Genomic DNA, 26,817 nt, shown 5'->3' on the forward strand with positions numbered 1-26,817 from the left:
ATATCACATGTACTTTGAACTATGTACATGTGCATCAGTAAAAATAAAGTGCAACAGTAACAGAATGAACAGCCCCATTACCAAGTGGGCAGAAGACCCAAACACCTCACTAAAGAATATATACAGACGGCAAGTAAGTATATGAAAAGATTATTAGACTATGAGAATGGTCTAAATCCAAAATACTGCCGATACCAAAAAATGCTGGTGAGGATGTGGAGCAACAGCAACATTCATTGCTGGTGGGAATAAAAAACGACGTAGCCACTTTGGGATATAAGTTCAGTGCTTTCTTACAAAACTAGGCATACTCTTACCTTTTGATTCAGCAGTCATGCTCTTTGGTGTGTAATTAAATGACTTGAGAAGGTTTGTGCCAAAGCTTGCACAAATATATTTATAACAGCTTTATTCATAATTGTCACAACTTGGAAGCATGGAAGATGTCCTTCAATAGGTTAATGGATGAATACACTGGTATATTGAGACAGTGGAATATTATTCCATGCTAAAAAGAAATGAGCTATTAAGTCATGAACAGACATGTGGAGGAATGTTAATGCATACTACTAAGTGAAAGAAGGCGATTTGAAAAGGCCATGTACTGTATGATTCCAAGCATATGACATTCTGGAAGAGGCAAAACTATGGAAACAAAAAAAAGATCAGTGGTTGCTAGGGGTAGGAGGAAGAGGGGGTGAATATGTAGAGTACAGAGAATTTTTAGAGCAGTGAAACTATTTTATGTGATACTATGGTGGTGGAAACATGTCATTATACATTTGTTAAAACCCATAGAATGTAGCACATTAAGAGTGAACCCTAGTGTAAACGAAGTGGGTGATGATAATGTGCCAGTGTAGGTTCATCAGTTGTATCAAATGTGCCACTGTGGTGCAGGGTGCCTATAGTAGAGGAGTGTGGATGTACAGGGGTGTGGGGCATATGGGAAACCTGTATTTTCTGCTCAATTTTGCTGAGAACCTGAAACTGCTAAAACGTTTATTAAAAAGATAAGGAAATACAGTTATGCATTGCTTAGTGATGGCGATACATTCTCAGAAATGCATCGTTTGGTGATTTTGTCCTTGTGCGAACACCATGGAGCGTACTGACAAAAAGCTAGATGGTATAGCCTACTACACATGTAGGCTACATGGTATAGCCTATTGCTACTAAACTGAAAAGCTGTACAGCACGTTACTGTACTGAATACTGTAAGCAGTTATAACACAGTGGTATTTTTGTATTAAACATAGCTAAACAGGCTGGGCACGATGGCTCACGCCTGTAATCCCAGCACTTTGGGAGGCCGAGGTGGGCGGATCACCTGAGGTCAGGAGTTCGAGACCAGCCTGGCCAACATGGCGACACTCCGTCTTTACCCAAAATACAAAAATTAGCCGGGTGTGGTGGCACGTGCCTGTAATCCCAGCTACTTGAGAGACTGAGACAGGAGAATCGCTTGAACTTGGGAGTCGGAGGTTGCAGTGAGCCGAGATCATGCCACTGCACTGCAGCCTGGGCAACAGAGTGAGATTCTGTCTCAAAAAAAAAAAAACAAAAACAAACAAACAAAAAAAAACCCAAACAAACAAACCCAAAAAGCAACATAGCTAAACATAGACAAGATGTTTGGCACTATGATGTTACCATGGCTGGATGTCACTAGGCAGTAAGAATTTTTCAGCCCCTATAATCTCATGTAACCACTGTCATGTATGTTTTTTGTTGTTGACTAAAACGTGATTATTTTGCATGTGACTACATGTCTGAGATTTGTCTCATATATGGAGTGCATATGGATGGTTTGGGGATGATTTGCTATGAGTGTATGGTTACTGGAGCTGGCTGGTGCATACATGAAGTTTATAATAATTTTTGATATCTGGTAGGGCAAATTTCCCCACTTACTCAAAATGGTCATTATGTTTTTGTTAAACTTTTTCTTATGTAAACATTTAAAAATAGACAAAAGTAGGCAAAACAGTATAAAGCTATATTAGACAGTATATAAAGTATTGGCATGAAAATAGACAATTTTTATAGAACAGAGTTCCCCAAATGGGACCCTCACAAATGTGAAAATTTGAAATATGACAAAGATAGCATTGTCAAAATGGGAAAAGACTGGGACGATGGGCATAGGACAATGAGAATGTCTATACAGATAAAGCAGGTTTCAGCTTCACACCTGAATACCTGTCAACATAATATATGATATATTGAGACTGTGATATTCTAATTAATGAGTGAAGTAGTTATCACCAATCAACAATGTTGAGGGCTAAGAAGTAACTGCAAAAGAACATTAAGGTTTCAAAACCTGCAGCGTAAGTAAAGGTGTAACATATATGCATTGTAATGATAAACCCAAATTCCTGACAGTTGTTACCTCAGAGGAAGGTAGTGTATTTGTGATGTTTTGTTTCCTGAAGTTAAAAAGAAATGGAAAGAGATGTAGCAAAATACTAAAAATGATGGATCCAGGTGATAGGTAATAGGTGCCCATTATAGGATTTTTTATATTGTTTCTATGCTTGAAGTAGTTTATAATGCTTTATAGCATTAGTATAGGCCAGGCATAGTAGCTCATGCCTGTAATCCCAGCACTTTGGGAGGCTGAGGTGGGCGGATCACTTGAGCCTAGGAGTTGGAGACTAGTCTGGGCAGCATGACAAAAGCCCCTCTCTACAAAAAATACAAAAATTAACCGGGTGTATTGGCATGTGCCTATAAGTCCCAGCTACGTGGGAAGCTGAGGTGAGAGGATCACTTCAGCTTGGGAGGCAGAGATTGCAGTGAGCTGAGGTCACACCACTGCACTCCAGCCTGGGCGATAGAGTGAGACGCTGTGTTAAAAAAAACAAAAACAAAAACAAAACCAGGCACAGTGGCTCACGCCTGTAATCCCAGCACTTTGGGAGGCTGAGGCAGGTGGATCATGAGGTCAGGAGTTCAAGACTAGCCTGGTGAAGGTGGTGAAACCCTGTCTCTACTAAAACTACAAAAACTCGCCAGGCATGGTGGCAGGCGCCTGTAATCTCAGCTACTCGGGAGGCTGAGGCAGGAGAATCGCTGGAACCCGGGCAGCAGAGGTTGCGCCACTGCACTCCAGCCTGGGTGACAGAGTGAGACTGTCTCAAAAAAAAAAAAAAAAAAAAAATCATTAGTATAACCAAATGAAGTACTTGAATCTTGTTTTGATCTTAATTTAAACAAATATTCAGAAAGACTTTGGTGTTTTTTGTCAATTGGAGAAGTTTTACCAGAGATTTGGTATTAGTTATCAGGCAGTTAATTTTGTTTTGTGTGACAGTGGCACTTTGTTTATATAAGAAACTGTCCATATTTTTAGAGATGCATCTGTACAGTACGTTAGATAATGTAGTATATCTGGAGCTTGCTTTAAAATACTACAGGAAAGAAAAAGGATAGTTTAAATAAGCATGGCAGGCTGGGTGTGGTGGCTCACGCCTGTAATCCTAGCACTTTGGGAGGCTGAGGTGGGCCATCACCTGAGGTCAGGAGTTCAAGACAAGCCTGGCCAACAAGGCGAAACCCCGTCTCTACTGAAAATACAAAAATTAGCTGGGCGTGGTGGCACGCGCCTGTAATCCCAGCTACTTGGGAGGCTGAAGCAGGAGAATCTGTTGAACCCGGGAGGCAGAGGTTGCAGTGAGCCAAGATTGTGGCACTGCACTCTAGCCTGGGCAACAAGAACGAGACTCCGTCTCAAAAAATAAATAAATAAGGATGGCAAATCTTGATACCTGTTGAGTCTTGGTGAAAGCTATATGAGGGATTGTTGTAGTATACCCTCAACTTTTGAATATGTTTGAAAATCTTTATAATTACATATACAGCAGTAAAAGCAATAAACCAATGTTACAACTCCTACTATTGGCAAACATAATGTTTGAAATGCTTTACTACAAAAAATTAAGATTTTCTAACTTTATTTTAAACTTCTGTTTGTCTCCTTTTTTTTGTATTTATATAAATATAACATTCATATATATATATAACTAAAGTTAGTGTTGACCAAGTCTTCCTCCAGGCTCTCTATTTCATTTTTAAGTGCCAAAAATAGATATTTAGGTTTGGTATTTGTTTACAGTTTTTCTGTTCATAATGACAACATGATAGTGAATAGCTCTGGGTAATCTCCAACAAATCAAAAGTACCAGAGGTAATTAGCATGAAGACCTGTTAAGTATATAAACTTGAGCCTTGATAAAATTGTAGTACCCAAAAATGAATAAAGTATCCCAGATATAATGCTTTTTCTTTTTTCACATTTTATGAAATAGTTTAACACTCAGAATATAGAGTTGACACACATAAACTTTTCCTTTATGGTTTCATATGTTTATATCTTTCTGGGTCTGTCCTAGTTGCATGCCTACCACGACTTCCTAAGTATCCGTCTTTAAGCGACTTCACACAATTACTTTTTGTAATTAATGTTCTTAAAACTGTCTTTGGCTAGAGATTCAAAATATTTTAAGAGTGATGGAAACTGATGTTGAGAGAGTAAAGATTTCAAAACAACTTAGCATGACTAGGTATTTCCCTCTGTGACTTAGACTACCAAATCATTAATTCCTGTGATTGATAACAATGAACGTTTCACAGCGTTTAAAAGTTCTCTTATTTTACTATTGGATTTTTATAAGTAGTTAGAAATTTATGCAAGAAAGTATTGCCACTGTCTTCATGAGGAAACTGAGGCTTGAGAGTCTTGTGATTTCCTTAAAGTCATACAGCTGGTTAGCAGTAGAGTTAGATCTTAAATCAGTTTATTTTCATGGTCAGTTTGGCTCAGTTATTGTGCTTTGGAGAGGAAATTGATAATTTTACAAAGATGAACAATTTTTTTTTTTCATAAATACCTTACAACTTTAGATGCTAAAAGGCGTAAGTTAAGGCCGGGCGCAGTGGCTCACACCTGTAATCCCAGCACTTTGGGAGGCTGAGGCAGGAGGATCATTTCAGCCCAGGAGGCCAAGACCAGCCTGGGCAACATAGTGAAACTTTGTCTGTACAAGAAATTTCAAAAAATTAGCCGGGCGTGATGGTGCATGCCTGCAGTCCTAGCTACTCAGGAGGCTGAGGTTGGGGGATCGCTTGAGCCCAGGAATTTGAGGTTATAGCGGTCTATGATTGCGTCACTGCACTCCAGCCTGGGCAACAATTGAGACCCTATCTCTTAACGTTTTTTTTTTGTTGTTGTTTTGTTTTTTAAGAAACACAACGGCTAACTGGGAAAAGTTTTGTTAAGAGAAGACAGATTTAATATCCAGAATATATAAAATGCTCTTACAGATCAGAAGGAAAATCATTCATTAGAAGCAAATGTAAAGAATGTCACCAAAGAGGAAATGAGTCACTAGTACATATATGAAAAGATGTTCAAACTCCTTATTAACAGGAAAAATGTAAATTAAAATGACCATTTGCTACCCATGATATTTACAAGAATTTTTAAAAGATGGAAAATAGTGACTGTTGTTAAGGGTATGGGAAAACAATCACATATCCCTGTATACTGTTGATAAGTTCATCTTTTTTTTGAAGTTAATTTGGCCAAACATATGTTCTGCCTGGGCTTAAACCATGTAGTAGGCACATTACATCAACTTAGTATTTGAAAGATGGTAAGAGGGAGAAATTAATGCTAACTTTAAAGAACATACGTCTAGTCACTGCTATGTGCTCTGGCTTTCTTTTCTCTTTTATTAAACATTTTTTGAATATTTGTGGAAGGTACTGTACTAATTAGCGTTTCCAATAAATTATCATTACAACAACCCTGTGAGGTGGCTGTTTTTAACTTGCATTTTGCAGATGTGGAAACTTAGGCCAGAGAGATTAAATAACATGACCAAGTTCATTTAGTCAGCAGATGGGAATGCGTAAATTGAGCTCTAAAACCATGACTGTAACCACTGGATCATTAGATAGATAGTAACAATTGATTTGTGATGTCCAGCTTACCTTAAATCTCACCTCTATTAAAAGGGTGTCATTTTGTATGTTTACATTTTAAAATTTAATACCTTATTTCTTTATTGGAATGCCAGTCTGATGAAAGTGAACATTAATGGACTATCTTTTACTTTTCTCTCCAGAGGATCTGAAGAGGCAAAATGCAGTATTACAAGCTGCACAAGATGATTTGGGACACCTTCGAACCCAGCTGTGGGAGGCTCAAGCAGAGATGGAGAATATTAAGGCGATTGCCACAGTCTCTGAGAACACCAAGCAAGAAGCTATAGATGAAGTGAAAAGACAGTGGAGAGAAGAAGTTGCTTCACTTCAGGCTGTTATGAAAGGTAAAGACAAACAAAGATCAATTTTATGATTTTCTAAGATATCCGATTCTGATGATTGAGAATATTTTCAGAGAATCTTAAAATATATCCAGAATTTCATTTGTGGTTTTATGTACTGTCATCATCAAGATATACTTTCAGATAAAAGAGAAGTCACTGATAACATAAATGGATATATCAATCCTATCTAACTTAATAATGGAGAGTTATAATAGGAATGTTATAGAGATAATGCATTAAGTGAGGACTGTAGTTCATTGTAAGGCTCAAAAGTCGATTTCTTCTAGGAGGCAGGCTAGTAATCTCAAATAATAAAGCTGTATGGGCACAGGGAATGTGCTGGAGTAGAGAGAGCTGCCATGCAAAGGGTAAAGTAACTGTTTACATTGATGAGCTTCAGCTAATTATTGCCCTTCCAGTGTAATTTGGCCATATGGTTTAGAATTTTTTTTTTTGAGATGGAATCTTGCTCTGTTGCCCAGCTTGGAGTGCAGTGGCGCAGTCTCAGCTCACTGTACTCACTGCAACCTCCGCCTCCCGGGCTCAAGCGATTCTCCTGCCTCAGCCCCCCTGAGTAGCTGGGATTACAAGCATGTGTCACCACGCCCAGCTAATTTTGTATTTTTAGTAGAGATGGGGTTTCGCCATGTTGGTCAGGCTGGTCTTGAACTCCTGAGACCTCAGGTGATCCACCTGCCTTGGCCTCCCAAAGTCCTGGGATTACAGGTGTGAGCCACCGCACCTGGCCTGGTTTAGATTTTTTAAGAAACTTTGTATGTGAAATCTGCACTACACTCTGTTGGGTAGAATGGCCTATGGGCTAAGGTAGGCTTCATGGGCCGCCAGCTTATGACCTTTCGTCTAAAAGAAGAGACGTAGTTTAGTCTCAGACTCCTTTTGGCACTATTGCTTAATTACTTCCCAAATTTCTGAGAAGATGATGATGAAACAAAGTAAGTTGTCACTGAATCTTTGGGTTCCTGGAATTAGTTAATATTCTATTTTATTTTTTTGAGGCGGAGTCTCACTCTGTCGCCCAGGCTGGAGTGCAGTGACACCATCTCGGTTCAATGCAACCTCTGCCTTCCAGGTTCAAATGATTCTCCTGCCTCAGTCTCCCAAGTAGCTGGGACTACAGGCGCGTGCCACCACGCCCGGCTAATTTTTTGTATTTTTAGTAGAGACTGGGTTTCACCATGTTAGCCAGGATGGTCTCGATCTCCTGACCTTGTGATCTGCCCGCCTCGGCCTTCCAAAGTGCTGGGATTACAGGTGTGAGCCACCATGCCTGGCCCGTATTAGTTAATATTCTAAATGTGAAATAGTGATGACTTTTTCCACCGTGTTTGCAAGTGTGTGTCACTTTTTGCCTTAGTGCTCTTTATAAAAAGGCAGGTGAGGCTAGCCCTATTTCTGAGTATATAGCTGTGGCCTAGAGATTACTCTAGGCTTCATATAACAAACCCGACTACAGTGGCTTACCAAAATAGGAGTTCCTTTTTCTCCCAGAACACGAAATCCAAAGGTAGATAATCTAGGCCTGGTTGCATTGATTCCATGATGTCAACAATGCCTCAAACTCCTTCAGCCCTTCTGTTCTTTCATGCTTAGCATATGGTTTTCAACTTAATCTTTGCCTTAGCTGAAAAATAGCTGCTTCTCCTTCAGTCTGCATCAGAAAAGCAAAAATTTTCTGGAACTATGCAGCATATCCCCCACCCTCACTTTGTTGACCAAGTGTGTGGTCACTCATAACTATAAGGGAAACTGGACAATGTAGTTTTAAAATTGCACACATTGACTTCCTAAACAAAATTGGAGTCTTACTAGTAAGGAAGAAGGAGTGGAAATTAATGGGCAATCAGCAGGGTCTGTCACATAGTTTTTTTTGTTTGTTTGTTTGTTTTTTTGAGATACTTAGGCTTGAGTGCAGTGGTGTGATCTCAGCTCACTGCAACCTCCGCCTCCTGGGTTCAGGCAATTTTCGTGCCTCTGCCTTCCAAGTAGCTGGGACCACAGACATGCGACATCACACCCAAATAATCTTTTCTTTTTTTCCTTTTCCCTTCCGCTTTCCTTCTCTTCTTTTTGAGACAGAGTTTTACTCTGTCGCCCAGGCTGGAGTGCGGTGGTGCGATCTCGGCTCACTACAACTTCTGCCTCCCGGGTTCGAGTGATTCTCCTGCCTCAGCCTCCCGAGTAGCTGGGACTACAGGTGCCCGTCCCCATGCCCAGTTAATTTTTGTATTTTTAGTAGAGATGGGGTTTCACCTTGTTGGTCAGGCTGGTCTTGAACTCCTGACCTCAGGTGATCCACCCGTCTCGGCCTCCCAAAGTGCTGGGATTACAGGCATGACCCACCACACCCGGTGATTTTTCTGTCTTTGGTAGAGATGGGGTTTTGCCATGTTGGCCAGGCTGGTCTTGAAATCCTGGCTTCAAGTGATCTGCCCGTCTGCCTCCCACAGTGCTAGGATTACAGGTGTGTGTGAGCCACTATGCCCAGCCACGTTTTAAGATTATATTAAAGAGAAAGCCATTTTTTAAAGACCTTATAGAGTTTGCGTCAACTTACAATCTTGGGTTCTAGTAAACTATTCCAGAAATATATCCCTTTTCTCACACTTTCAGGTAGTGGGATTGGGGCGACATGTTATATTTGCCTTGGGAGCCATAGTATAGTGTCTAAAAACATAGATTTTGGAGTTGGCCTTAAGTTCGAATTCTAGCTTTGTTTCATTCTGGGCATGAAACATTGGCCAGACTATTTAATCTTTCCTAAGGTTTTCTCATTTGTAAAGTAATATGTGACACAGGTTTATTGTGAAGATTAGAAGTGATGATTTAAAGCCCTTATTTCTGTATATAATAACTACAACTAGTTCGTTTTGTTTTTTAGTGAATTAAACATTTTCCAGAAATTAGACGTAAGCTTTTTATATAACTTTAAAAAATTTAGTGTGCCAGGTTATTTTTTTTTCATAATGCTTAGATGTGAAATATGTGGTGATGTTTTGTAGAAACAGTTCGTGACTATGAGCACCAGTTCCACCTTAGGCTGGAGCAGGAGCGAACACAGTGGGCACAGTATAGAGAATCCGCAGAGAGGGAAATAGCTGATTTAAGAAGAAGGCTGTCTGAAGGTCAAGAGGAGGAAAATTTAGAAAATGAAATGAAAAAGGTATGAAGGAATGTGTTCATCTGTAGAAATATTTGAATTTAAATGCAAAGTGCTTTAATATTGTGTAATAGAAAGTAATAGAAGTACTTCATTTCCCGTAAGAGTAATTATTTGGACAGAGACCTAAACAGTACTAAATAACGTTATATCTATGGCTAACTCTCTCACCTTCTTCACATTTTTGATCAAATGTCACTACTTCATGGGGTTTATCCCGACCACCCGCCATTTAACATTGCAACCTGCCAACTTCCTTCTGCTGCCTGTCACTACTCTCGTCTCCCTTATCCTTCTCTAGTTTTCCTCTTTCCATAGCACATATTTCCTTATACTACACAGAGTTCACCTATTGTGTTTATTGCTTACTGTCTTTCTTTCCTTGCTAAAATATTAGTTCTGTGAAGGCAGGAGTTTCTCTTTCTCTCTTTTTTTTAAATAGATTCGGGGGTACATGTGCTTGTTTTTTATTTGTATATCCTAAATGCCTAGCATAGTGTCTAGGAGATAGGTGCTTGAACTCCTAAATACCAGTTGAGTGGGTGGTGTTGCTTGATGATTGTGTCTAAGGCAAAGTTTTAGAATAGATGTTAGTTTTCCTTCTTTCTCGGTATCCTTTGGTTTCTTTGTACCACATATTATGTACCACATATGCTTGAACATAATACCGTATAATACTTGAACACAGGGCAACTAAATGTAAAGTGAGACATTTTATCATTGAGAAAATATTAAAAGCTTTTTAGCTAGTTAAGTAAATTTTTACATTATTTTATATGCATACACATATTTAAAATCACTTTATATAAAATAATTAGTAATTGATTTTTCTTTTCAATTGAATTTATCATGCCTTTTTGGTTCCTAATTCTTAGTTCATTCTTCAAATGTATGTATATTCATGATTTCCACAATCTTTCATTTTTTTAGAACTGTTTTTGATTATCTGAAAAATTGGGAAGATAGTACAGAGCTCCTGTATACTCCATGCCTAGTTTCTCCTGTTGTTAATGTTTTACATTAGCATGGTACATTTGTCACAGCTAATAAGCCTCTATCAATTTATTCTTATTAACTAAAGTCCATTTTTGTATTCAGATTGCATTAGTTTTTACCTAATGTCCTTTTTTTTCTGTTCTAGGATCCCATCCAGGATACCACATTGCATTTAGTCATGTCTCCTTAGGTGCCTCTTGGCTGTGACAGTTTCTCAGATTTTTCTTGTTTTTAATGACCTTTCTGTCATTTTCTAAGTGCTCTTTAAAGGTTTTGTTTATGATGACATTCAGCACTTGGAATTGTGAAGTCATATTTATATTAATAAATAACTTGATTTGTGATCAATTCTTTGCTTCCTCCCTCCTTTTTTTCCTGTTTTTTTTTTTCAGATGACCTTTATAAGCATCCTAAACTAGCCTTGACTGAGATATTTTAACTTGTCTTTTCCAAATAGTATTTAATTCAAAATAAAAGAAATGATGGCTTTGTAAGGACCTGAAAACAAAGTGAATCTGAACCCCTGTTTTTTGAGGGATATGTTATTTGGGGAAAATCCCCCTCATGTTTGGGCATTTATGATATTTTTTCCCTATTGTGCGCAACTTAGGATAAGTTTGCACTAATTTAAATTCAGTGAATTAGGTTTTCAGTTTCTCTACAAGGAAAAAAGCCAACTTTTTGAGCCTGCCCTTGTTTCTCTGCATGTAAGTGTATGTGTATGTAAAAGATGAAAATTCATTTTCTCACCAGTTTACTGGTTTATGTAAGTTGGTTCCTTTTAATCCATGTTTTTGAGAATGGACTTGGGAAAACAATGATAGTTTTAAGGGGCCATTCTTTGGGTTTGTTTCATTTAGATGGTAAAAGTAAAATAGTATTTAAAGTACTCTGTTTAATTGGATGGAAGCCTTTTTATAGCAACATAATTTTCTAACATTTTAGAAAACATGTTATTCTATTTTGGGTGTTTAAAATATAATCAGCCCTTTCATTATTCATAAGAAATTATTGTCTCATGAACTTAGTAACCCAGGAATTTTAAAAATTATTTATTATGGGCTGGGCGTAGTGGCTCACGCCTGTAATCCCAGCACTTTGGGAGGCCGAGGCGGGCGGATCATGACTTCAGGAGATTGAGACTGTCCTGGCTAACACGGTGAAACCCCGTCTCTACTACAAAAAAAAAAAAAAAAAAAAAAATTAGCCGGGTGTGGTGGTGAGCACCTATAGCTATCCCAGCTACTTGGGACGCTGAGGCAGGAGAATGACGTGAACCTGGGAGGTGGAGCTTGCAGTGAGCGGAGATCGTGGCACTGCACTCCAGCCTGGGTGACACAGCGAGACTCCGTCTCAAAAAAAAAAAAAAAAAAAAAATTATTTATTATGTGTATTTCCTTTTATATATGGGATATTTTCTTAATTGATTAAGAAGTCAAATTTATTTTAGTGAATCAATTTTCCCATTTATTCCCAAATTCTAAATGGAATATTTGGGAAAACTTCAGTTATACCTTGCCATTCAAAGTAATGCACCATTTGAAAGTTAGACATTAGTTCAGTTTTGTGAATATTAATATAGTGCCTGGTCAAGTTACTTGTTATTACTAATTTTTAGCAAATGGAAGGGTTAGAGTTTCTTAGAAAAGCAGTAAATGAATAAGTCGTAGCATTTAATTCTTTTTAACCATAGGCCCAAGAGGATGCTGAGAAACTTCGGTCCGTTGTGATGCCAATGGAAAAGGAAATTGCAGCTTTGAAGGATAAACTGACAGAGGCTGAAGACAAAATTAAAGAGCTGGAGGCCTCAAAGGTTATGAAACATTGTAATCTATTTGCTTGAAACCCAAGATTCTGCCCCAGTGCCATGAACAAAATTAGAATCAGTAATAGGGATAATTTAGACTATGCATCTTAAGAATCTTTCTTGAAAATGTGAAAAACTGCCAGGTGCGGTGGCTCACGCCTGTAATCCCAGCACTTCGGGAGGCTGAGGCGGGCAGATCACCTGAGGTTGGGAGTTGGAGACCAGTCTGACCAACACGGAGAAACCCCATCTCTACTAAAAATACAAATTAGCCAGGCATGGTGGCGCATGCCTGTAATCCTGGCTGCTCCCAGCCTCAGGAGGCTGAGGCAGGAGAATCGCTTGAAGCCCAGTGGCGGAGGTTGCAGTGAGCCGAGATTGTGCCATTGCACTCTGGCCTGGGCAACAGGAGCGAAATTCTGTCAAAAATAATAATAAAAAATAAATTGAAATGCAAAAAGCTGCTTTGAAATGGTTTTGCTCTTATGAACATTTAAAATAATCACAATAATGGTGTTCTATTACAAGTGGCTGCTTTGTGACAAAGTTAGTGTTCATTTTCTTAAGAAAATGAGACCCCGTCTCATTCATTTTCCTATTAAGGAAAATAAACCGTTCAAAGTTAACCTTGTTTTCTGATGCCAGCCCCAGCATTGAGCTTTTAGAGATAATGTAGCTATAGTATTGCTGAATTTATTGGCCATAAAGACACAGCAAAAGAATTAAAGTAGGAACAGGCCAGGTGTTGTGGCTCACACCTGTAATCCCAATACTTCAGGAAGCCGAGGCAGGAGAATTGCTTGCGCCCAGGAATTTAAGACCAGCCTGGGCAACATAGTGAGACCCTCGTCTCTACAAAAAATGTTTAAAAAAGCCAGACATGGTGGTGCATGCCTATTGTCCCACCTACTTGGGAGACTGAGATGGGAGGATTACTTGAGCCCAGGAGTTTGAGACTACAGTGAACTGGCACTCCAGGCTGGGTGACAGAGTGGGACCCTGTCCCCCACAACCAAAGAAAAAAGGAAGAAAGTAGGAACAAAAGAAGCATGAGAAAATAAACAAAAACAATATTAAAATAAATGGGAATTTATCAATAGTCTTGGTAAATGTAAACTGATACCTACGTTTAAAAGATTATCACATTGGATTATAAAAATCTAACTTTATATTACTTGTAAGAGCTATGCCTAAAATCAAACCACAAGGTAAGACTGAAAATATTAGCCAGTTATAGTGGTGTGTGCCTGTGGTCCCAGCTGCTTGAGAGGCTGAGATGGGAGAATTACTTGAAAAGGTTGAGGTTACAGTGAGCCATGATCATGCCGCTGCACTCCAGTCTAGGTGATAGAGTGAGACTCTGTCTTAAAAGGAGGCCGGGCATGGTGGCTCATGCCCGTAATCCCAGCACTTTGGGAGGCCGAGGTGGGTGGATCACCTGAGGTCAGGAGTTCGAGACCAGCCTGGCCAACATGGCGAAACCCTGTCTCTACTAAAAATACAAAAATTAGCCAGGTGTGGTGGCCACGCCCTTGTAGTCCCTTCTACTTGGGAGGCTGAGGCAGGAGAATTGCTTGAACCCGGGAGGTGGAGATTGTTGCAGTTACCTGAGACCGCACCACTGCACTCCTGCCTGGGTGACAGAGTGAGACTGCATCTCAAAAAAAGAAAGAAAAATATATTGAAAATAAAGGGATAAAAATATACCATGTAAATTTGAACCAAAAGAAAGCTGATATACCAAGTGTAGTATCACAAAGCTAGGATAAGGGGGAAAAACCACTAATAGAGATAAAGAGGGATCCTATCTAATAAACAGTTCATCAATAAGATATAATAGTCATGAACTTGAATGCACCTTACATAGTCATGAAATGCATGAACTAATAATGACAATTACAAGGAGAAACTGACTTTCACAAATATAGTAGCAGATTAAAATTGACCTTTAGAGAATACAGTCAGAAAAAATTATTAGTAGAGCTATAGACATTTTGAACTATCAGGTTAGTAATTTAGTTGACACACAGAACTCGGTATTCAAGAACGAGATGGTATCGCATACAGTACTAGAACATAATAGTTAAGAGCTCAGCATTTAGTAGCCTGGGTTACCGTGGGCAAATTACTTAATCATACTGTGCTTTGATTTTCTCAACTGTGAAATGGGGATAATAAGCCCACCTTAATAGTCACCATATGGCTATTATGAGGAACATATAAATTAATCCCTATAATAGCCACCATATGGCTATTATGAGGAACATATAAATTAATACCTATAAACATTTAGGATAGTACCTGGGACAAGGTATAGTTATTTTTAGATACATTATCTTAGAATTGACGTTACACAGACCCAATTCTGTAACTATGGATTATTCAGTTATTTACATTAAAATGATAGTTAAAATGCCTGGACATGAAAAAAATACTCATGGAAAAAGTAATTACAAAATATTTAGAATGATGTGAATAATGCCAGGTCTTTAAAAAAAAAAAAAAAAAAGTACAAACTGAGCCGGGCACAGTGGCTCACGCCTGTAATCCCAGCACTTTGGGAGGCTGAGGTGGGTGGATCGCCTGAGGTCAGGAGTTCGAGACCAGCCTGGCCAATGTAGTGAAACCCCATTTCTACTAAAAATGCAAAAAATTAGCTGGGTGTGGTGGCTGGTGCCTATAATCCCAGCTACTGGGGAGGCTGAGGCAGGAGAATTGCTTGAACCCAGGAGGCGGAGGTTGCAGTGAGCTGAGATCTTGCCATTGCACTCCAGCCTGGGCAACAAGAGCAAAACCCCGTCTCAAAAAAAAAAAAAAAAAAAGTACAAACTGAAAATAAATGGAAATGAATAATATAAACAATAGGAATTTGTGAAATAGAAAAGCAAAAGAGCAATAGAGACCATCAATATAATGAAAAAATGGAAAAACTCTAGACAAATCTCTAGTAAGACTGACCGGGAAAAATGAAAACAAAAAAAGAGAAATCAGAAGTGAGGCCAAGTGTGGAGGCTCATGCCTGTAATCCTAGCACTTTGTGAGGCTGAGGCAGAAGGATCACTTGAGCCCAAGGGGTTGAGGCTGTGGTGAGCCATGATGGCGCCACTGCAGGCCATCCTGGGCAAGGGAGCCTGTCTTAAAAAAAAAAAAAGGACATAACTACAAATCAGTAGAAATTTAAAAATAACAAATACTATAAACTGTCACAAATAAATCTGAAAACAGATGAAATGAAAAAAATTTCTAATAAAAGATAATTAGCCAAAATTGTTCCAAAACAGGAAAGCTAAGGTAGTCAATAATTATTAAAGAAAGTGGATCTAGAGTAAAAAATCTTACTGACTCTTGCCTCCTCTCACCAAAAGACATTAAACTGTTGATTTTACAGATAAATTTTTCCAGACTTCCTGGAAAGAGCAAATTCTTATATTTTACAAACTCTCAGGGAATACAAAAAGAGAGAAAGCTCTCCAACTCTTTATGAGACTAGTAGATCTTCACTACAAGTGAACAAACACATGGAAAGGTAGTATGAGAAGAAATTATAGATCTGTCTCAGGAATACAGAAGCTAAAATTTTCAACATTGTAGCTAAAATAAAGGGGGAGAAATACCTCATGACCAAATAGGGTGTATTCCCAGAAATTTATCAGAAAATCTACCATTGCAATGTACACGTAAAATGATTGTAGAAGAACAGCATTATATTCATCTTGGATTCAGAAAGGTAATTTGAGAAATTTGACCACTCAGTAACTTAGTAAAGGGCTATTTATCAAACCTTTGGCAAACATAGTTAAGGATGAATATTTAGCAGCCTTACCATTAATGATGGGAACATTCTGGGGCAGACCCATGCTCAGTAATTCAGAAATGAGGCATAAGAACTGGAAAGAAAGCAACGAGACTGATCCAATTGTCTGTATAAAGAAACCAGAGAATGTACAACAGATTGTTAGACCTAATAAGAGTTCAACAATTTCAAAGTTGTTCCAACAAAATCAACATACAAAGATAATTGTTTGGCCGGGCGCGGTGGCTCACGCTTATAATCCCAGCACTTTGGGAGGCCGAGGCGGGCGGATCACGAGGTCAGGAGATCGAGACCACAGTGAAACCCCGTCTCTACTAAAAATACAAAAAAAAATTAGCCGGGCGTGGTGGCGGGCGCCTGTAGTCCCAGCTACTCGGAGAGGCTGAGGCAGGAGAATGGCGTGAACCCAGGAGGCAGAGCTTGCAGTGAGCCGAGATTGCGCCACTGCACTCCAGCCTGGGTGACAGAGCGAGACTCCGTCTCAAAAAAAAAAAAAAAAAAAGATAATTGTTTTTCTTTGCCCCAGTGATATCCAGTTGAAGAATGCAATGGTGGAAAAAAGATTGATCCTATTCACAAGAGTGAAAAAAAGAAAAAAGCAAAACTAGTTACCTACCGATATAGCTAAACAAAGATGGGCAGGGTCCTTATAGACTACATAATAAATGAGGACCTGAATCTGTATTTTCCTGAGTGGAAGAGCATTGGGCCAGGTGCGGTGGCTCATGCCTGTAATCCCAGCACTTTGGGAGGCCAAGGTAGGGGGATCACCTGAGGTTAGGAGTTCGAGACCAGCTGGCCAACAGAGTGAAACCCAGTCTCTACTAAAATTACAAAAATTAGTCGAGCATGGTTGTGGAAGCCTGTAATCCCAATCTCTCAGGAGGCAGAGGTTGCAGTGAGCTGAGGTTGTGCCACTGCACTCCAGCCTGGGCGATAGAGCGAGACTCTGTCACACACACACACACACACACACACACACACCATTATAAAGTAGACATTGTATCCCCAAATTTTTAAATTTTACTTGAAATTCAATAGGTTTAATTAGGAACTTGATAATTCAGTTCTAGAAGTAGACTTCATATAGAGAAGTGAAGGAACAGAAACATACTTAGCAAAATTTTGAAGACAAGGTGAGACTTGGCCTACCTATCAGAAAGCAGGACCGCAGTAAAGCTACTATAATTAAGATAGTTTGTTACTGGTTTAGGGATAAACAAATGGATCAATAAAACAAAGCCCAGAAACAGACCTATATATGTGTGTAAATTTGATATATGACAGGTGGCATTACAAATCAGCAGGGGAAGAATGGATTGTTAAAAAATACCCTTTTTGGCTGGGCGTGGTGGCTCACGCCTGCCATCTCAGCACTTTGGGAGGCCAAGGCAGGCGGATCACCTGAGGTCAGGAGTTCGGGACCAGCCTGACCAACATGGTGAAACCCTGCCTCTACTAGAAATACAAAAATTAGCTGGGCATCCGCCTGTAATCCCAGCTACTTGGGAGGCTGAGTCAGGAGAATCGCTTGAACCTGGGAAGTGGAGGTTGCAGGGAGCCAAGCTCGCACCATTGCACTCCAGCCTGGGTGACGAGTGAAACTCCATCTCAAAATAAATTATTATCTGGCCATGTGCGGTGGCTCATGCCTGTAATTCCAGCACTTTGGGAGGCTGAGGTGGGCGGATTGCTTGAGCTTAGGAGTTCAAGACCAGCCAGCACAACATAGTGAAACTCTTTCTTTACAAAAAATACAAAAATTAGCCAGATGTGGTGGTGCATACCTGTAGTCACAGCTACTTGGGACTGAGGCACGAGAATCACTGAGAATCACTTGAACCAGGAGGTGGAAGCTGCAGTGAGCCGAGATTGGGCCACTGCACTCCAGCCTGGGAGACAGGTTTATTCCTAAACCAATGACAAACTATCTTAATTATAGTAGCTTTACTTCAAGTCGTACTATCTGATAACGTAGGCCCACTCTCTCCACCTTGTTGTCTTCAAAAAGATTTCTTTTTTTTTTTTTGAGTCAGGGTCTTGCTGTGTTGCCTAGGCTAGAGTGTAGTGGCATGATCTTGGCTCACTGCAACCTCCACCTCCCAGGTTCAAGCGATTATCCTGCCCCAGCCTCTCGAGCAGCTGGGATTACAGTCGTGTGCCACCTGGCTAATTTTTGTATTTTTAGTAGAGATGGGGTTTTGTCATGTTGGCCAGGCTGGTCTCGAACCCCTGATCCCATGTGATCCACTCACCTGGGCCTCCCAAATTGCTGGGATTACAGGCGTGAGCCACTGTGCCCGGCCCAAGGTTTCTTAAATAAGACAAAAATATTGACTGTGAAAGGAAAACTGGCAAGTTTAGCTACATTATAATATAAAGTTCTGGCCGGGCGCGGTGGCTCACGCTTGTAATCCCAGCACTTTGGGAGGCCGAGGCGGGCGGATCACGAGGTCAGGAGATCGAGACCACGGTGAAACCCCGTCTCTACTAAAAAATACAAAAAATTAGCCGGGCGTGGTGGCGGGCGCCTGTAGTCCCAGCTACTCGGAGAGGCTGAGGCAGGAGAATGGCGTGAATCCGGGAGGCGGAGCTTGCAGTGAGCCGAGATTGCGCCACTGCACTCCAGCCTGGGTGACAGAGTGAGACTCCATCTCAAAAAAAAAAAAAAATATATATATATATATATATATATATATGTATATATATAAAGAGTTCTTTGTTAAAAGATACTATTAACAAAAAATTGAAAAGAGAAGCTACAGACTATAAGATATCAATACCTCATAACTGACAAAATATTAATATCCAAAATAATAAAAAAATTGCTAAGTTGGCTGGATGCGGTGGCTCACACCTGTAATCCCAGTACTTAGATTGCTTGAGACCAGGAGTTTGAGACCAGGCTGGGCAACATGGAGAAACCCTGTCTCTACTAAAAATACAAAAATTAGCCGGGCATGGTGGTGCACGCCTATAATCCCAGCTACTTGGGAGGCTGAGGCACAAGAATTGCTTGAACCGGGGGGATGGAGGCTGGCTGCAGTAAGCCTAGGTTGTGCCCCTGCACTCCAGCCAGAGCAACAGAGCGAGACTCTCTCTCAAAATTGCCAAGTCCACAAGTGACAAATAATTCTGAAGAAAACAGGTAAAGTGGCTGAGCGCGGTGGCTCATGCCTGTAATCCCAGCACTTTGGGAGGCCGAGGTGGGCGGATCATGAGGTCAGGGGATGGAGACCATCCTGGCTAACACGGTGAAACCCCGTCTCTACAAAAAATACAAAAAATTAGCTGGGCGTGGTGGCGGGCGCCTGTAGTCCCAGCTACTCCGGAGGCTGAGTCAGGAGAATGGCGTGAACCCGGGAGGCGGAGCTTGCAGTGTGCCGAGATCGTGCCACTGCACTCCAGCCTGGGTGACAGAGCCAGACTCCGCCTCAAAAAAAAAAAAAAAAAAAAAGCAGGTAAAGTATAGCTAGGTGGTGCACGCCTATAATCCCAGCTACTTGGGAGGCTGAGGCATGAGAATTGCTTGAATCCAGGAGCCAGAGGTTGAGGTTGCAGTAAGCTGAGATCGCGGCACCACCCTCCAGCCTGGGCGACAGATGGAGACTCCGTCTCAGGAAAAAAAAGAAAAACAACAGGTAAAGTGTATGAGCAGTCAGTTAACAAAAGAGGAAACCAGAAGAGTCAAGGAATGTGAAAAGATACTCAACATTCAACCACACTAGAAATTGGGGAAATGTAAATCAAAGTGGGACGACATTTTACCCTAACCAGGTTGTAAATGTTACAGAGAAATTGGTCGCATTCACCGACTACTGGTGTATGTGAAACTCTTCCGTTTAAGCCACTGTTGTCAAATTGTCCTCCCAGTTGACTGTTTTTGGTTTCTCACGACCCTCATTGCTTCTCTGTACTTTCTCCTGCATAGATCCTGATACCACGTACATTTTTCTGAATAGGTAGCTTTCAGTGGTTTGTTTGCACCCTCTCCTTGTCACCTGGCTTTTTGTACATGTCCATTTGTTGTTGTTGGTTTTGGTCATTACAGGGTATGGAACTCAAAGTAATTCAAGTACTATGTCACTACTGCCATCATCTTCCCAGGGTCCTGCTCAGTAGTTTTCAAATATTAGAAATTCATTATTAATTAAACCAAATGTTTATTCCAAAAAGTAATAACTGGTAGAATTAGTGGGTTATATACCACCATTTTAAATCTGCCATACAGACTCTTTTATCATCAGCTGAATTACCACCGTCTTCAGGTGTTAGAGAAAGTATTTCATGATAGTTGCGACTTTACCATTCTTTGTTCATATTATGTGCTGGACTGTAAACCTTCAGTGAAGCATCAAATGATTGCTTAAATGGTCATTTAAATCTTTTGACTATTATTGCATGATGGCCTAGGAGTAAAGATAACTGAAAACAGATAAGCCACTTTAAGTTTGAAGAAATAGGAAGATAAAAGGCATGAAAAGGACCTTGAATGTGATATTAGATATAATCATGTGAAAAAGCTGAAAGTTAACTAAAGGGTTAGAATTTAGAACGGACAATTTATGTGACAGTTTAAAGTGACATAATCTTTGATTTTCTGGGGAAGAATTGCATTTTTTTTTGGTTATAACTTCCCTATATTAGACTATATTGTTGCTATTTTGAGTATTACACTTAATTGATCAACAGAAAACATTTTTTTTAAAGATGTGGTTTTATTTTATTGTTATTTTTTGGAAGCAGGGTTTCTCCATGTTTCCCAGGCTGGTCTCAAACTCCTGAGTTCAAGCATTCTGCCCACCTTTGCCTCCTAAAGTGCTAGGATTACAGGTGTGAGCCACCATGCCTGGGCAAGATGTGATTTTAAAAAGTATTCTGCATTTGCCTTTAAGTCATTACAGCGTGAGCCTAGTTATTTGTTCCATCATAATTTCCTCTTTTTTACTTCCATGAGTATATGTATCTGTGAAAATGCCTTCTTTTTATACATTTAAAGCATTTGGAATTCCCTCACCAGAAGTAAAAGGAAAGCAAACTTAAAAGTGTATGGTATCATTTTTGTCCTTAGAAATTACGGATTTATTTATTTATTTATTTATTTATTTTTATTTTTTATTTTTTTTTGAGACGGAGTCTCGCTCTGCCGCCCAGGCTGGAGTGCAGTGGCGCAATCTCGGCTCACTGCAAGCTCCGCCTCCCGGGTTCACGCCATTCTCCTGCCTCAGCCTCCCGAGAGCTGGGACTACAGGCGCCCACCACCGCGCCCGGCTAATTTTTTGTATTTTAGTAGAGACAGAGTTTCACCGTGTTGCCCAGGCTTGTCGCGAACTCCTGAGCTCAGGCAATCCGCCTGCCTCAGCCTCCCAAAGTGCTGGGATTACAGGCGTGAGCCACCACGCCCGGCCTAGAAATTATGGATTTAAAAAAGCAAAACATACCTGGTGTTACTGTTGTGGCTGAAACAGACACATGCATATGTTGATGTGGGAATACAAATTGGAACTACCTTTTTGAAAAGCAAGGGACAAAACAGTTATGTGAAATCTCAATTGTATATTTTATTCTGGTGGTATGATTATGGATAACATCTATTATGTTATTTTCCCACTTTAATATATATTTTATAATTAAAAATTATAAATGTTAATTTATGTAGATGTAAAATGTAGATTTAAAAGTAAGTTTAAATTTTTTTAAGGCATAGCCAGAACTTACCATCATTTTGTATCTAAGATAGAAACTTGTAAATTTCAGTTGAATGGAATTGCATCTTCTTTCAGGTTAAAGAACTGAATCATTATCTGGAAGCTGAGAAATCTTGTAGGACTGATCTAGAGATGTATGTAGCTGTTCTGAATACTCAGAAATCTGTTCTACAGGAAGATGCTGAGAAACTGCGGAAAGAATTGCATGAAGGTAAATATATATTCTGTATATTTTTATCTTTGTCTCTAAGAACGATGTAAGTTAAATTGATGTTGACTAATAACAATGACAAATCTTAAGATAACAATGCAACATGCTAGTGATTCAATTTAAGCCTTGTAGTTAGTTTCAATGTACTCATGCAAAGCTGAAATTATGGTTTTTCCTTCATGAGCTCAGTAATAACTTCACGAGGCGGCCGGTGCAGTGGCTCACTCCTATAATCCCAGCACTTTGGGAGGCCAAGGCGGGCAGATCACCTGAGGTCAGGAGTTTGAGACCAGCCTGGCCCACATGGCGAAAACCCGTCTCTGCTGAAAAAACCAAAAATTATCCAGGTGTGGTGATGCACACCTGTTATCCCAGCTACTCAGGAGGTTGAGGCACGAGAATTACTTGAACCCAGGAGGCAGAGGTTGTGGTGAGCCGAGCTCACACCACTGCACTCTGGCCTGGGTGACAGAGCAAGACTTCATCTCAAAAAAACAAAAAAAAAAGTCACCAGGCATGAGCTCTGGGCAGAAAGATAATAAAGCTGGGAATTTCTGCTTCAACTACTTTTCCCCCCACACTCATTTTGATGGAGGTGTATTAGCAAAAGTGAAAATGGAAGAGGGCAGAGAGTGTATTCTGGAGGCCCTAAGTAACACCTTGTTTTCAAGGGACAATTTTGATTTCACTAGTCTGGTAGCACAGTGATACAGAAATTGACTCTATTTTCCAGGGGCACATTCATTCCCCACTAAAATATTATGAAAATAACCCAAACTTTGAGTGACGTTTTGGCCTTCAGGAAACAGTTTCCAAGTGTGCTACTGCAATAAAAAGACACTCATATTCTTACAGGTGTCCAAAAGAACTAGTTCAGTTTAAACTGTGTCCCTCTAACACTTCCAGAACTAATGTAAATTATTGAGACTACCAAACCTTCCTAATAAACCTTGAAACGTATCTGAGAAGGTTAATTAAAATGAGGAAGGACATGGAGTAATTTCCATACTGAAACACTCACAATAAAAAATAGAGTCTTGGCCGGGCGCGGTGGCTCACGCTTGTAATCCCAGCACTTTGGGAGGCCGAGGCGGGCGGATCACGAGGTCAGGAGATCGAGACCACGGTGAAACCCCGTCTCTACTAAAAAATACAAAAAAAATTAGCCGGGCGTGGTGGCGGGCGCCTGTAGTCCCAGCTACTCGGAGAGGCTGAGACAGGAGAATGGCGTGAACCTGGGAGGCAGAGATTGCAGTGAGCCGAGATTGCGCCACTGCACTCCAGCCTGGGCGACAGAGCAAGACTTCGTCTCAAAAAAAAAAAAAAAAAAAAAAAAAAAATAGAGTCTTTTTTTTGAGACAGAGGTTCGTTCTTGTCGCCCAGGCTGGAGTGCAATGGTGTGATCTCGGCTCACCGCAACCTCCACTTCCTGGGTTCAAGTGATTCTCCTGCTTCAGCCTCCCAAGTAGCTGGGATTACAGGCATGCGCCACCATGCCTGGCTAATTTTGTATTTTTAGTAGAGATGGGGTGTCTCTCCATGTTGTCAGGCTGGTCTTGAACTCCTGACCTCAGGTGATCCATCCGCCTCGGCCTCCCAGAGTGCTGGGATTACAGGCATGAGCCACCACGCCCAGCCCAGATAGGCTTCTTAAAAGAAGTTATTCTTAAGTGGAGTTTTGGAAGGTGGGTAGGGGCTTGTCAGGTAGTCAGAGAGAAGCATGGCATTCAAGGCCATTTGCATGTGATGCAGCTAGGTAAGGAAGTCTAAGAAAAGCAGTTCAGCACAATTAGAATACAAGAGGCAGTGGGCAAAATGTGAGGTTGGAGCAGTAGAAACAGGCCAGGACATAGAGGTCTTATGCTGAGAATATTGAACTTGATCATCTGGGCAGTTCGGATCCTCTGAAGGTTTTTTATTTTCTCTTTTTTTTTGTTTTGAGATAGAGTCTTGCCCTTGTTGCCCAGGCTGGAGTGCAGTGGCACGATCTCGGCTCACTGCAAGCTCTGCCTCCTAGGTTCACGCCATTCTCCTGCCTCAGCCTCCCAAGTAGCTGGGACTACAGGCGCCCACCACCATGCCTGGCTAATTTTTTTGTATTTTGATTAGAGACGGGGTTTCACTGTGTTAGCCAGGATGGTCTCGATCCCCTGACCTCGTGATCCGCCCACCTCGGCCTCCCAGAGTGGTGGGATTACAGGCATGAGCCACTGCGCCTGGCCTATTTTCTCTTAAATAATAGTTTTATTAAGATAAAATTTGCATGCCATAAAGTTCACTCATTAAAGTATACAATTCAGTAGTTTTTAATATATTCACAAAATTGTGCCCCATCACCACTGTCTAATTCCAAAACATTTTCATTACCTCAAAAAGAAATCCTGTACCCATTTACCGTCATTTCCTATGTCTCTACCTCCAGCCCTTGGCAACCACTAATCTACTTTCTATCTCTGTGGACTTGCCTATTCTGGACTTTGATGTGAGTGGGATTATATAATATGTGCCTTTTTGTGTCTGGCTTCAATGAAGGGTTTTAGACTGGAGAGTGGTAATATTAGTTTTGTGTTTTAGAAAGTTCAGTCTAATAACACTGTGGTGAATAGAATAGGGAGGGCAAGACTGAGGGCAGAAGAATAAAAAAGAGGCCTCTGTTGTAGTTGTTTAAGTCATAAGTGCTAGTCTAAGGCAGAAGCCAGAAGATAGATGTATCATATTGCAGAGGAGGCCGAATTAGCAGGTCTCTGTCATAGTTGAATATGTTGGGGTGAGGAAAAATCAGAAGTATGAGTTGGCTTGGGTGGCTTGGTAGATGGGTAGATAAATCATGCTACCTATTCTTTTTTTTAGTAGAAGATGGCTGAGCTGATGAGTGTGAACAACACATATATTTTACAAAGATTCCTTGACTTGTCATAAGAAGTCTATATTAACCGGACCCAACGAGGATTTCTGGATAACAGATTTATCAGAATGTATTAAACACAATTAGGAATGTTTATCCCATCTTTGGCCTTTGGAGCAATGTTTCCCAAAGTATATTCCCTAGAGTACTTGTTATTTGAGTTGTACTGTGAAAAGTTTTTTTTTTCTTTTGTCAAATAAACTTGGGAAAGGCTATATTGTATATCACCTTCCAAGAAAATGTAGACATAATTAAGACCCTGAGTTCAAAGTCCTGCAGTAAAGAAATCTTTAAAAATTTATTTAATTATGGAGGAGCCTTTGCAAAATAACAATAATAATAAATTTCTCCCTTTAACTTGAAGTTTCTAAGACTTACTAAGAACAGAAATCTTTCTTTGCTGTATTCCTAGGAGTACACTTTGGGAGACTCTGCTTTAAAGAGATGGTGTGGGGATAGGTTGCCTGTTGGTCCAGCCAAGGACAGAATCCTAGAGATGTGGACCATTGGTCAGACCTGGGCTAGGAGCCCCGTGCTAAAGAAATTGCCTACCATTGGCCAGGTGCAGTGGCTCACGCCTGTAATTCCAGCACTTTGGGAGGCCAAGGCGGGCGGATCATGAGGTCAGGGGATCGAGACCATCCTGGCTAACGCGGTGAAACCCCGTCTCTACAAAAAATACAAAAAACTAGCCAGGTGTGGTGGCGGGTGCCTGTAGTCACAGCTACTCGGGAGGCTGAGGCAGGAGAATGGCGTGAACCCGGGAGGCAGAGCTTGCAGTGAGCCAAGATCGCGCCACTGCACTCCAGTCTGGGCGACAGAGCGAGACTCCGTCTCAAAAAAAAAAAAAAGAAATTGCCTACCATTAAAATTCAGTGTTTTTGATTTGATTTGTGGTGGGGGTGGGGGGTTCCTAAACAGTTTGCCATCTCTTGGAGCAAGAGCGACAACAACACAACCAGTTAAAACATACGTGGCAGAAGGCCAATGACCAGTTTCTGGAATCTCAGCGTTTACTGATGAGAGACATGCAGCGAATGGAGATTGTGCTAACTTCAGAACAGCTCCGACAAGTTGAAGAACTGAAGAAGAAAGATCAGGTGAATAGAAGATTTTAGGACTGATTTGCTTTGTCAGTAATGTCCCCCACCACATGTGATTGCATTACCTTATGTGTATTAGAGACTGACTTAAGCTGCAACAAGGTGATAAGGTGATATGTGCCACTTTTAAAAACATGACAGCTACATTTGAGGGGTTTTGTTTTTCATCTTTAGAAATGGCCTCCTCTGTGGGGTGGGGAAATGATCTTCAGTGACTGCAGGATGCAGCAGTGCATATTTCGGAGAAAATCTTTCTCTCCCGTGCTGACCAGTTCTCCCAGGCCAAGTCTTGGCTTTGAATGCGGCCCAACACAAATTTGTAAACTTTCTTAAAACATTATGAGATTTTTTTGCAATCTTTTTTTGTTTTAGCTCATCAGCTATCATTAGCGTCAGTGTATTTTGTGTGTAGCCAAGACAGTTCTTCTTCATTGTGGCCCAGGGAAGCCAAAGGGTTGGATACCCTGCTCTAAAAGCTCTACTAGGTGACATGATATGAATGGAGAGGCTGAGTAATAGGAGGTGGCAGGTGTTCAGAGCACTGCATATTCAGGTTCCTGTTTTCTCCTTATCTTTTAGTTATTGAAATTGCATGAATAATATATATTTATACACATTATCATAAATTTTTTGTTTTAAATACAGTGAAAAATATAAAGTGATCAAGTGAAAAGTCTTCCTTAACATCTCCCACACCTCCCCTTGTCAGAAGATTGTTTTACCATTTGGTAGAGAGTCTTCTAAACCAGTTCTGTGT

The 26,817-nt window shown here is 40.5% G+C and overlaps 1 protein-coding gene across 1 annotated transcript in view; it reads left to right on the forward strand.

Annotated features, from left to right (window-relative positions):
• RABEP1 (rabaptin, RAB GTPase binding effector protein 1) overlaps positions 1 to 26,817 on the forward strand; it is a 121,760-nt gene that overhangs the window by 61,080 nt on the left and 33,863 nt on the right. The window contains exons 2-6 of the mRNA XM_032138383.2: positions 6,135 to 6,338; positions 9,359 to 9,519; positions 12,206 to 12,325; positions 21,917 to 22,052; positions 25,879 to 26,057. Of these exons, the coding sequence (XP_031994274.1) occupies positions 6,135 to 6,338; positions 9,359 to 9,519; positions 12,206 to 12,325; positions 21,917 to 22,052; positions 25,879 to 26,057 (800 nt within the window). The remainder of the gene's footprint in view (positions 1 to 6,134; positions 6,339 to 9,358; positions 9,520 to 12,205; positions 12,326 to 21,916; positions 22,053 to 25,878; positions 26,058 to 26,817) is intronic.

The sequence above is a fragment of the Hylobates moloch genome, unplaced genomic scaffold (assembly GCF_009828535.3).
Source record: "Hylobates moloch isolate HMO894 unplaced genomic scaffold, HMol_V3 SCAFFOLD_19, whole genome shotgun sequence".
Classification (NCBI taxonomy): domain Eukaryota; kingdom Metazoa; phylum Chordata; class Mammalia; order Primates; family Hylobatidae; genus Hylobates; species Hylobates moloch.